Source organism: Manis javanica, chromosome 3 (genome assembly GCF_040802235.1).
Source record: "Manis javanica isolate MJ-LG chromosome 3, MJ_LKY, whole genome shotgun sequence".
In the NCBI taxonomy this organism is placed as follows: Eukaryota; Metazoa; Chordata; class Mammalia; order Pholidota; family Manidae; genus Manis; species Manis javanica.
Genome location: NC_133158.1, coordinates 10,408,335 through 10,421,208, shown reverse-complemented (window position 1 = coordinate 10,421,208; position 12,874 = coordinate 10,408,335). Strand labels below are relative to the sequence as shown.

Sequence of the window (12,874 nt, the reverse complement as noted above, 5' to 3'; positions counted from 1 at the left end):
TTTGGGCACTTAGGAAAAACAATGCCACAAACATTCTTGTGCGCATCTCAGGGTTCACTTTTATGTGAGTTTCTCTTGCAGACGTACACCAGAGCAGGACAATGGAATCAATCCGTTTCTAGCATTCACAGCCTTGCCAGCACTTGATACTGTCACAATTTTTAGTATCTGACTATCTGGTATGAGCTGCTAGATTACTTTTGAGCTTTGTGAATGTAATACCTTTGAACAATTAATCTCTAATATACATGGGCTATTCTTTAATTGGCAAACAGTCCAATGCACAAATGTAAGGGGACTGCGTGGTACATTTTTAAAATTACAGTTATGCCATCACCCACCCTGCCATTCTAACTTTTATCACCAGAGAGGAGTTGTACTTATTTGTGAACTTTACATAAATGGAAGCATGCAGGAGGTGTGCTTTTGTTGTTGTGTAAATTAAGCAGTTCATTAGTTTAAATTGCTGCCTAATATTCCACCATAAGAATGGGTCACGACTTGTATATCCAGGTCTCCTGGTGGACATTTGGGCAGTTTCCACTTTGGGGCTATTACAGGTGAAGCCCCTGTCTACCAGTCTTTTTATGGACGTTTCTCCTGAGCATATGCCTACACGTGGAAGTGCGGACTTGAAGGGTAAGGCCTATGTGTAACTTTGCCACAAGTGGCCACGTAGCTTTCGCAAAACCTGTGCCGTCCGCATCCCCACAGCACTTGCTGGGGCGTGCCGGCAGCGTCGTTCCCTGGGCTGCATTCTCTCTGAATTGTGTATCTGTGGCTGGTGACGTGCTGGCAGTTGTCAAAGATAAAGCTACCCATGACTTTAGAAGGAATTCAGATTCTCTAGGTCAGGAGGCTCCTCCAGGTTTTTCCTGACTGTAGAAACCTCAATCCTGGCAGGCAGGCTATGGGAAAAAGAACAGAGGTGGACACACCAGTTCTTACCAGTGCCTGGAAATGCCTGGCCAGGTGGTTGCTTGTATTTGCAAATTTACCTTATTTCTTTCTTTTCTGCTAGATGCCTGGATTAGCTTTAGCTATTCTATGACCTTGTCCATAGATTTGGTGAGTTGATGGTGAGTATCCCAGGGCAGGGGAGAAAAATGGGTGGGAAACACCCCAAAAATGAGCCAGGGAAGCTGTTCCACGAAGGAAGTTTTGGTCCTGTCATGGCCTCAACTTCCATTGCTCAGTTTTAATAAGAAAAGCTTGCAAGGGCCTGTTTCTGTGACATTAACGGTGTTGTCAGGTGGTGATTTATTTGTGCTCTCATTGATCAGCTTTCTCGGAGGGGTCAGGGAAGGGGGACAGGGAGAGGGGCCACAGCACACTGCCCGGTATCTGAGGCCACTTCTCATGGTTCCCCTCGCGTTTCCTGTGAAGGAGAGAGAGCCCTTCCTGCTCCTGAAGGTCCGCAATCAGCAGAAGAGGGAAGTTAACAGCAAGGAGGGGACGGAAAAAGAGAGACAGACCCTCAAAGCTCAACAACCAATCACTACTAGCAAATTTCCCTTCAAAAATAAAAAACTGGAGTGGTTTGTATTTCACTTCCTTTTTGGCAGTACTCTAGAATACGTACATGAAGTCTGTTGGATTTTCTTAGACACTGGAAAAAAGTAGGTAATCCGGAAATGTGAAGAAAAAAATACCTTTTTAATTGACATAGGCTACAATGTCCATTTCTTAGCATTGATCAACTGGGTAGATCTCCTTATGAGAGAAGGCTACATTTCCATTCAATGCACATATAAGGTTTTTTTTTTAAGTGACGTTTTGTTTTTTTAAATTGTCCTAAACTAAGTTCTTTGAAACTGATGCTGCTATCAGCTGCAGTTACCAGCCAGTGCTTGTTCTCGTATATACAAAAGCACAGTAAATGACTGAGTCAATGCCATGAATATGAGTTCAATTTGTCCCCTAAATCTTTCCCTTCTGGTGGGTGTTGGTGGTAGTGTAAATAAAATGCCTGACTAGATACATTTTAGTGCTTCCATCTATTGCTCAATGCATAGACTGGACTGGAATCAATGGTAAATCACCTTTTGGTATTCTATTTGTATTTCATCAGGATTCTCAGGTTTATACAAATCACAATGTACATAGAAAAATGAATATGTAAGAAACAGCACTTTGTTGCCAAGAGATTTCTAGGCATCTCTGCCCAGCATTAAAGAAGCAATGTTGCCAGGCTCAGAGCCTCCAACACGCCACATCTCTCCCGGCCAGACACCCTCACCTGCACTGGTGCTGCCTGAAGCCTTCGCCTCCTGCCCTGCCCGGACCCTCTCTGCGCACTTTTCAGGTATTAATGATCAGCTTGGCTGAGATGCCTTCTCTATACCCGCAAGTCTGGGTTAAATCTGCTGCTCTCCAGTTTTTAAGGTAATTCCGCGCTTAACCACAGGTCTCTCCCAAGGGGCTGTAAACATAATGAGAGCCGGTCCACGTCTGCTGTGCTCTCTATGCCTAGCTTTGTGGCGTACTTAGATTAGCACTTAACAATTAACTATGTAAAAACGAACAAGCACTGCTTGTAAAAGCCTCTGAGCAATTTAAAGTGGGAGGACCGAGTAAAAAACTTTTTGGACCTGGAATTAGGAAAACGTCTTTGGGAGGATGATGTGAACCTCTGAACCAGCCGTGGGAGTGCACCCCTGTGATCTGCCTTCCGGAGACGGGCTGCTGGGAGGGCGCTCCAGTCCACAACTACAGGCTGTAGTGACTAGGGCGAGGCAACCCCTGCCCAGCACAGGACCCCTCGCACGGGCAGCCTTGGCTTGGGGTTCCCTGGTGGTCTGGCCTTTCTAAGAGCTGCCTTCAGACCGTCTTTCTGGCCACCTCTCCCTTCAAAGGTGTCAGACCTGCCCAGGGATCCCAACCTACTCCTGCTTGCTTTACTCTTCATCCTTCCCACTCAGTCCCTCTCTGCCCAAAACTCGCCTGCTCTGAAAATCCCATCTTGGCGTCCGCTTCACAGTGGACCCTAATGACCACATGCCAAGCCTCGTGTGGCCAGATTACACACTGCCATTTCGGCTGAAGGAACATATAGGAGTTTTCCTATTTAAAAAATATTCACTTAATGAGGAATTAATAATCAAAGATAAGACTCCCAGAGCTGGAGAAATAAAAGCCAATTCTGAACTGCAACAGAAATCTGTATTGATTTTTTTCTTTTTACACATCTCTATCATCATGCCCAAGCCAGAGATTCTGTGAAGGGCACAATTATTTATGTCCCATCAAATTAGGAGATCATTCAAATCCCTCACAGGACCCTCCAGTGAAAATGTTTCTAGTTCCAGCAAAAGGTTTTTTTCAGCTATTGCAAATATTCATCCTCTTTTGGAAGAGTGACAGAAGGGATGAGGGTTATCAAAATGGAAATCAGCAACAGCCTGAGAACTGAGGACAAAATCCCATTTCCAAGACGTTATCCTGCCCTTTTCTTGTCCAACCAAAGCAAAAGTCACGTGGTCTTCAGTTTCTCGTCCCCTTCTTCCATTATAATATTTTTATATTTTCACTTATTTGTATGTATACTTTATTCACTCATTTGGTTAATAATTATTGAGCATCTATTATCTGCCCTACACACAGGTTCCTGCTTTCATGAAGATGACACTGTAGTAGGTAATATATCAGTGAATCAACAAGCAAGAAGGTATGTCAGATACTTTAAAGTGTTTCAAAGAAAGAAACTGGGAGTGATGGGAGTGGGGAGAGAGTGGGCAGTTTGGAAGGATAATTATGAAAGAACCTTCTGAGGGAGCAAGATCTGACCTGAGACGTGAAATAGTAAGAGGGAGACACCCTTGCTATTAGTGAAGGAAAACAGAAACAGCAAAATGCAAAGGCTGGAAGGTGTAACACGCGGCCTGGAAGGAGGCAGCATTTGCCTCCCTTTCAGGCCCACAAGGCTGGCCTACATCGGTCTTAATCAATGTGCCAGCCTTGTGATCACACAGAGTGGGCACGCAACACCTTTGCTGAATAAACAAGTGAACTGCCTTTGCAGGTCTCCTCTGACTTCTCATTTAGAAGAAAGGATTAAAACCACAGGCAAGGCATCTCTGCTGCCCTCCCAGTGCCAGGTAAAGGATCCCTACATCTAACAGCCCCTTAGAGGGCAAACAGCTTCTTGGAGGGTAATCGTGGATAATGAGGACAGATATCATGATTCTGTTAGCACGTGAATCATGAACAGAATGCCCACCATGCAGTGAGGTTATTGAGATGTGAGGGTCTGGGGGCTAAAGGAAGCCCACTGCTAATCTTTCACATATATAAATATATAGGATCTCCTTCAATTATCATTGTGGAGATAAGAATACACAGATGTATTTAAATGCCATAGCTGGTGAAGCGCTTCCTCTCCAGCTGAAGAATAGGTACCTGTCGTGAAGATTCTAGACTCTTCATGGTGTGTGCTTTTTAACAGGAAGAAAATCAGGGGGAAGGAAGATCTATACATCAATTACTACATTGCAACCTCCACAACTTATAACCTATTCTATGGACTGGAATATCAAGAAGGAGTTTGACCAATTGAGGAGCTCAAATTATGTAATACATTGCCCATGACACCATTTTCTTTGCACTTTGGGGGCTGCCCACAGTACAATGCAAATTTTCCTACTGCCCCAAACTACCACCATTGCTACCAACATCAACACAAAGGCACAAAAAGAGTCCATTTTGGCAAAGGTGTTGTATACCCTAGCAGAACTGTCATAGGATTTCCCAGTGGTTTACTTCAGAGACACAACCTGAAATTAAGGAGCAGCAATAGAAACTTCCTACAATGAAAACCTCTACAGGGTGTTTTCAATCGCCCTATTTTCCTACCTTCACTAGGTTTATTATTGTTACCTGCTACATGACTGAACAGTTATAAGAGCAGAACAATTAATCCAACATCTTGATTGCTTCAACCAAACAATGACAACTGGTTTTAGTTTCCCTGAGAGAAATCAGAGATGTTTGTTAAGCTCTGCAGAGTTAGGTTGTGTTGAAAGACAATCCTCCTAGAAAGGTGTGAAGACGTTTATCACAGCCGTGGAGATGAAGGAGAGATTTATGATGGTTACTAATGCTATTTCTGTCAATGTCTTTGGAATCCTAATTAGATTATTAAAACTTTGCAAATCATTACATTACCTTTAGAATCCTCACCTCCCTGTGACAAGGGTACTTTTGAAATTAGAGGATCCTGATGTCACAGGTAATGATGCATTGCTGATAATAAAGTTGCACGAAATACCTCCAATAAAAACCAGTTGGGAAAGACAGAACCCATTTATCTTACTTTCTCTCCCAGTTTTACGCCTGAGGCTGAGACGTCTGCTGCACAGAACATGGCCTAGCTTTTTCCATTCTAGTAGCTGATGATACTTGCTCACTTGCAGCCAAGTTTAATGACTTGTCATGGGTACTTAAATTTTTTCCCTAAATCTGGGAGGCAAATCAAGAAATTTATAAATGAAAAGATGCTTGAAAGAAATCTTTTTAGGAGAGACATGAGACAAGTAGCAAGTTCAGCACATATGAATGGTACATCCTAAGGCATTTTGATTGATAACACATGAATTCAAAGTGGTACCTGAAGAGAAACAAATTGCTTACTGTTAACCCAGATCCATTTGCAGGTAATAAATGGGCGTGCTCTTTACCCATCAAATAATGGCTCTAATGCCCTTCAACATCAGTGGATGACAAATGGGTGTCACCCTCTGTCCTCTGCAAGATAACCCCATTCCTTTAGGTGGAGACCTTAGCCCTTCACATCCCAGCAAAAGCAAGTGTACGTGGCTTACTTACCATGATGTACGACGCCCTTCAACCCATGGATAATAGGATCCAGTGCAGAATTGTCCCTTGGACTGACCTACATGTAAAGGAAACATGATTGGTTAAATTTATTCTGGCATCAGACACAACAGTCTCAGTTTAATCTTCAAAAGAAAAGGGGGAGAATAGATGTTATCTAGCAAGCTGCTTAGGTCTCACATATACCACAGTGCTCACCAAACACAGAAGGATTTATGACTTAATAAAACCAAGTGAGGAAGTCTAAATCATAAGAAAGAAACTTCTCAGAATACATTAAAACAGGAGAGAAATACCACAGTCCCAGCAAAATCTTAAAAAGCAACTGTAAGACGTTCTTCTTGCTTTGTTTTATTAAAAGTAGACCTGGATTGTCTAAAAAGTCATTGAAAGTCATCTGAGAGCAATCCATCATTGACTGAATATTTCAATACCATTTTGTAACTGTTTTTTTTTTCTCTCTCTTCTTTGTGGAAAATGGATCTGTTCCTTGGCAGTCTACTCTCCTCACCCCGGGTCCCAGTCCCCTGTGCCTTTCCATATACTGTAAGAGGCATTTCTAAGGGTCACTTAGAGCAAGCGAGGAGAGGAGTGGAGCTCAGAGAGACAGTGTTTCTCATCTTCTTTTCCCTCTGGGGTTTTTAATCCCTCCAGAAGTCAAACTTTTTCCATATGACCTTCACCCATTCTTTCCCTTAACTTTCTAATACTAAGCAGCATAAATTCTCAGTCTTGCCCTTTCTAGAAGATTAAAATTCTACCAGCATATTATAATTTTGGTTTTTCAGATACTTTCTTTTAGACCCATGTTGAAATAGTACAAAATGAAATGAAATGTCTGGATTTTGCTTAAAAATAATCCAGGAGTGCATAGCAGGGGAAGCGAGCAGGGTATAGATGCAGAAAGACTGGCCATTAGTCAATCAATCATTTATGACCTTGGGTGGTGAGCATCAAATGGATCATAATATAATTTTGTCTCCCTTTGTGTATGTTTACCTCTTCCCAAATAGAGAGCTTTCCAAAATCCATTATCTGTGGTTAGTATAACTCCTGAATTTTATTTTTCAGGGATGGTATTTACGTTTAATCCATTTCTAACATAATGAGGTTGAGATATTGACAAACCTTTCAACATGTAGTAAGACTCAACTTTATGTTTCCTAGTTAATTCCAAAGGGATCCAGGCCATCGTAGGTTAAATTTTAAGGTAACTAGAAGATTTTGAAATTCCTTCTCTCCTCAGAGATTCCTTGTTGGGTTGCCACTCCTAGTTCATTTTCTGACAATACTCATACTTCACATGTTTCTCCTTCTGCCTCCACTTCTCCAGGTTATAGCAGTGGTTCTCAGCTGGAGGTGATTTTTACCATCTCCCACTCCCACCCTTGCCCAGCAACCCTTGGGCGTTGCTGACTGTCGCTTGTAGGGATGAAGGAACTGTGGGTAGAGGCAGGGCTTCTGCTAAACATCCCGTAATGTTCAGAAGTGCACCCCCCACCCAAAACAAAGAATTACGGGGACCAAGATGTCAGTAGGGCAGAAGTTGAGATTGAGAAACCCCAGTCAGATCTGTTTGAGTTAATAATGATTACATATTAATGTGTCTGGAGCCCTGAGTTGTGACTACATTAAAACAGAGGTGTCATTGTGTGTGGTGTTAGGTTTATAGATGAATGAAATGAGGTGGAATTTCGTACTACACCATAAACACTACAGGTATATAAATATATACTTTAAAAAACAGCTAAAAAAATAGGAACCCAGTGTATCAGATTGCAAAGGTAGAATTCTGGGAGCTGGCATTTACCTCCAAATTGCCTGACAGGAAGCTCTAGCCAGGGACTTAACACACTGGTGGAAGCATGAAACATCCTTCCAAGGCAAACACCCACGGAATACACCAAAATGAAAACCTGAATTTGCACCATAGCCAATACTAATCAAAATTTTAAAAACATGGTCAAAAATGGAATCACAACTCAAGAATGCAAGATAAGAGAGTCTACCATAAATGTGACCAGATTTCTATAGTGAGATGATAACGTAAGAGCCCAGAGAAATACTAACCCCATAAAAAATTGAAGTTCTAGGCAAAAACATGGTCTCTGTTCTCCCTCCTCCAGAGGCACTCGGGTACAATGGCGATGCCAGTTCAACTACCTGCAGTGTTTCTAGTATCTGTGGGAAATGGCAAGACCGCCACAAACTCCTTCCACTCCTGTTGCACACACTTTTGCACTTTGTCACTCTTCCCATCAAGAGTTCATATCAACTTCTCTGCTCTTTAAAATGTGCTTGACCACATGACTTGCTTTGGCCCATGAGACATTAGCAAGTGATGCAGAGACAGGCTTACACAGGACTGGCTGCAGGGGTTTATCCTCTCTTTGTGCTCTTTGGAAGCCTGAGATCACCAGGCTAGGCTTCTGGAGGAAGAGGGACCACAAGGAGCAGAAACAGGTAGTGCCAGCCAAGGTCACTCCAGGCCCAACCTCCTGCCAACTTCCAGACAGGAGATTGAGTTCTTCTGAGGTCACTCAGCCTCAGCTGAACCACCTGTGGAGACGGGCTGAGCTGGCCTTAACCACAACCGACCAGCTAATCTACGAAATCATAACCTAGTAATTGCTGTTTTAATGAATTGGGATTGTTATTCCACAAAATTTAGCTGTTAGGGTTTCTATGAGTGTGTCTAGAGGTGGAAGATGAGGGACAGGCTACGGTATCAGTGATTTCTTAACCAATACACTTTGCTTATAGTTTGTCTTAAAAGTTTCTCAGTGAGATTCCCATCGCAAGACACAGCATTTGCTGTTAACTGGATCAACTTATGTGCTTCTCCAAAACTATATTACCCCTCTTCTACTATGGCAACATTTCACAGATAATCTGACTTTTGATCCCAACTGTGGGGGGATGTTTTATGGCCAGAGGGACCTTTTAATACATCTAGTCTCATTCAGTGAAGTGAAAGCTCAAAGAAAGTGTTCCCAATCCTCCATGACTTATACCTACTAATAATATCTGTTGCCCAAGGAGGAAAATAACCAGGCAACTGAATTCAGGTTCCATTTCTGGTCATTTCTGACTACAGTATCTCTTGGTTTAATTACTCAGGCCTGACCTCATGTGAGCTCAGGAGCCTGACCCCAGATTCTCAGCAATCCCATAAATGAAGCCTTCTGTAATGCCCACGCATGCCCACAGACTCCGCCGTGCTTTACACAGCTGGGGTTGAGAAGGTGGGTAAGGAGAGAGGGAGAGAAAAAAGGAGATTATCGACTGGTCAAAGTCACTTGCTAATGATACCGAGCTCTTACTCTTCAACCTGCCTCTTGGTTCCAAAACTCAGGATGGAGCTACGAACAGCACGCTAGTAAGTGGGTCTGTTCCTGTAAGGTACAACTCTACCGGAAATAATCTCTTCCACTCACTGTTTCAGTTAACTTGCTACTTGAAAAAAATTTCATGGGCAGAAGCTAAGCCATTTGGGTAGCTCTGAACTATGCCTGGATTGAAGAAGGCTGTTTTAGCAACGCACATTTACATTCTGGTCTCTGTCCAGGGAAGGCCAAGGGGTGAGAGAAAAATGGAATTCTGAGCTGGAGACGAACCCTTAGAACTTCAGTGTCCTCATCTGTAAAATGGGATACAACTTCATAATGTGGTCACGAGGATTAAATGTGTAAAGTGTGGTGTCTAATGCAGAGAAAAAATGCAACAATCAATAAAGGGTAGGTATGTTGGGCAACAATGAGACCTAAACACTCAAATACAAATAAATGTCAAACAACAGCAATTTTATTCCTGAACTTCTCAATATGTTTGGCTCTAAAAGTAATACCTAATTGAGTTCAAATTTCAAAAGATGTAAATTTCTGTTTTATTTGACAACCACTCAATTCTGTAATGTGCTGCTCCTTTTAAAACCACATGAGGAGTTTTCCTGGCTCTTGAAATTTGCTTCCTTCCGCTTTTAGGATCAAAGGAGTTACGCTGTGGTACTGAGAAGACAGCAATGGCACAGATGAGCTTAAAACGCCTGGCAGAGACGGCACCCCCCAGCCCTGCAGGGTGCGCTCTCCTCGCAGAACCAGCTCTTGGCACTTCCATTTTGGAGCAGCTTCCATGGCATCGGTCATCTTCAAACGGATGGCATGCAAATGCGATGGACGGCTCTGAATTAAAGCTTTTAAGAAGCTGTCTTTAGATATAACAAAACACACAGAGACATTAACAGTACAAGAAACCATAACATGCAGATTTGGGCACAAGGCCAAATTCATACTAATGCTGATGAAATCTAAATGTCATAAAATTGGCTTTCCAAGTAATAGCGTACAATAAGGATTCAACCAACTATCAAATTGTAACCAAGTTGTCAATAATCTCTGGAGATGGGTCTATACTCCAGGCTTGTAGAAGGGCCTGCATTTTTCCCAGTTTTGAAGCAAAATGAAATGGAGGCAGGCAGACCCAGCAGCCTGCATGTGCCTGTGTTCAGATACGGGCTACCACTCGCTTTTCCTGCCCACATGCCATTTGGCCATTGACTAGGAGCCTAATAATCTTCAATCTACCAAGTCCTGGCCATCTGCTAAGTAGGATGACCAAGACAACCTACTTGCCCGAGTCCCACATTGCCAGTTGCTCCTTTAGTCCTGCAAACGTCACATCCAGCCAATACCGTCTTGTGGGAAAAAGGATTTATGTGTGCTGAGAGTGGACGGCTACACCATTAAACCACAACTGCAGAGGGAAGTGGCGACAGCAGGCCCAGAGACTCCGCGGGGCCTTCCTGAACTGCAGAGGCGATGACCCACCCGCCCTGATGGTTGGCAGGTAACTGCGTTCAGAAGCTACAGCGTCTCGGCAGGACAAAAGCAAGCACTTCTCACGAGCTCGGATCTCAGACTGGACTTTCTTTTCTTCCATGGCTCTTACCTAAAGAACCATGTAGCATGGACACTGCAGCCTCTCTCATTCCGCCTGCAACACCTTGGTTACCACTCACCAGATTTTGGTTCAAATTGCTGTCAAGAACTTTCTGGAACCAACTGCTTTTAATTTGGCTATTTTCACACAACTGCATTTCAGTTGAACCTAACCTGAAGTCAGAGGACAGACCACATTCCTTTTCTAATAAATTAAACACTTGTCAATAATTTAAGAAATGTGCTACATTTAAGCAGACAGTGGTATCATTTAACTACTGACCCACTCGCTGATCCATACTGAAAACATCCCACTTTTCCTGACTTTCCTTTTAAATGTTCACAACCATGGTGTTCCTTCTCGTACAGCCTACAGTGTCTCAGTTTCTGATGCAAACATCTCCTTTTCCCCTTTTTATCTCCCCAACAGTATTTGTGTTCTCTCCTGTCACTGCTGCAGTGGGGTTACAGCACGCAGAGTCGGAGGTGTTGGTGTATGTCGCATCCCAAACTGTCATGGAATAAAGTCCAAGAGAAAAGAGATGCAATCCAGAATGAGGCAGGGACAAGCGGAAGGAGCATGGCAAGGCTGTAGGACCTTTTGTGAAATGAACGATTTTAGTCTCCCAGGCAGCAAAAGGCAAGGAACCAGGTGTGCACTCCGGGCCAGGAGGCTTGCTTTAACTTCAAGTAATAAATTTCCAGAAGCATACTTCTAGCCTAATCTCATAGATATGGACAGAATAACAGGGGCATTCTCCAAAGAGAAGGGAGAGCCCCTGTCGGAGCAGAAGGTACGGCCCCGTATCATCATCTATTTTCCGGCACTTGACAGGACACACTCTGGGGGCAGGTTTCCATCAGCGGATGAGGAAACTTCTAATTCCTCAGTCATGGGAAGGGATTAGCATGAAAAGGCAACACAAGTATAAATTCTAATGGCATTCGTCCTCTCCCTCTCACATGGAGCTTGAGCACTGGTACAACTTACTGTTAATTCATAATATTAACGGAAACAAGTCAATTCATGAGTTATTCATCCCCAGAGACCTGAGATTCACGGCCAGAGAAGGCCACCATGGAGGAAATGGATTTCATGCCCTTGCGCTACTTAATCTGGCCTTCTCTATCCCTCTGCCGCCAGCTCTCCAGCTCAGAGTATTTACCACGTAATTGTCAGACCTGACTTGGAGGAGTCTATTGCTGGAAAAAACCAACCCAGCAGGGCGACACGGAGGCCCAGAAGCAAAGCTGCACAACTGCACATCTCCCCGGCAGCAGCCTTGTCTCTTATCAATACCAGCAATTTCTGCTTTTCATGGAGATCAGACTGTCCTGGGCTGGGTCTACAATGCCATTCCTTGGGCTCTGGACTCACTCAACAACTCCAACTTCAAAGCCAAAGCAGAAGCGAGGAGGGAGTCGGCAGGCTAGGGCACGAGGCAAATGCAGCTTCCGCCAGGGCCCCCATGGTGAATTCTGATCTTGCCTGTCTTTTTCTTGCATGTGTTTCAGAGCCAGGAAGGTAGTGGGGAAGCTTTACAGGGGGGTTCAAGACAGAGTCCCAGAACTGGTCTGTCCCACCCTGCCAGTTGCCTCAAAATAAAGGTTGCTCTTGAACTGGAAAGACGCAAAAAAGAAATTCCAAGCTAGTGAAGTACAATCTAGAGTCTTAAGCTACAGTGAAACCATACAGATAGTCATGACTTTTGAATCAAGGAAAAAAAAAAGTATGCAATCTGGGGAAGCCTGGGGCAAGAAAAGCTTATTTCAGGGTCAGTAACTCGCCTGCCAGTTTCTTGCCATTCAGTGTGGCAGTGCTGGACGACTTTGCTTTTCTCTTGTTAATAATCCTGCCATGCATTGAAAAGCCCCAACAATATAAAAGGCTTGGGGGAGAAAGCAGAGTTGATTGTTTGCACAGGTAGCAAGTGACTTGAACCAAAACACATTAGATGTGAACTCTTACCCTTGCTTTTCATTCTCTGGAAGCAAATTGCTCAGGGCGCTCCATTTATAAAAGACTCGCAATCCAGAGAGCACTGGGTGGGGACTGCTTTACATCCCCGCCATGCATGCAGCGAGAAAAATAGAAGAGATGAGGC

At 43.6% G+C, this 12,874-nt stretch overlaps 1 protein-coding gene across 3 annotated transcripts in view; it reads right to left on the bottom strand.

Moving 5' to 3' along the window:
• Positions 1 to 12,874, bottom strand: part of PTPRG (protein tyrosine phosphatase receptor type G) — a 624,649-nt gene that overhangs the window by 136,505 nt on the left and 475,270 nt on the right. For all 3 annotated transcript variants that reach the window (XM_037019107.2, XM_037019108.2, XM_037019109.2), the window contains exon 6: positions 5,824 to 5,890. In XM_037019107.2, the coding sequence (XP_036875002.2) occupies positions 5,824 to 5,890 (67 nt within the window). The remainder of the gene's footprint in view (positions 1 to 5,823; positions 5,891 to 12,874) is intronic.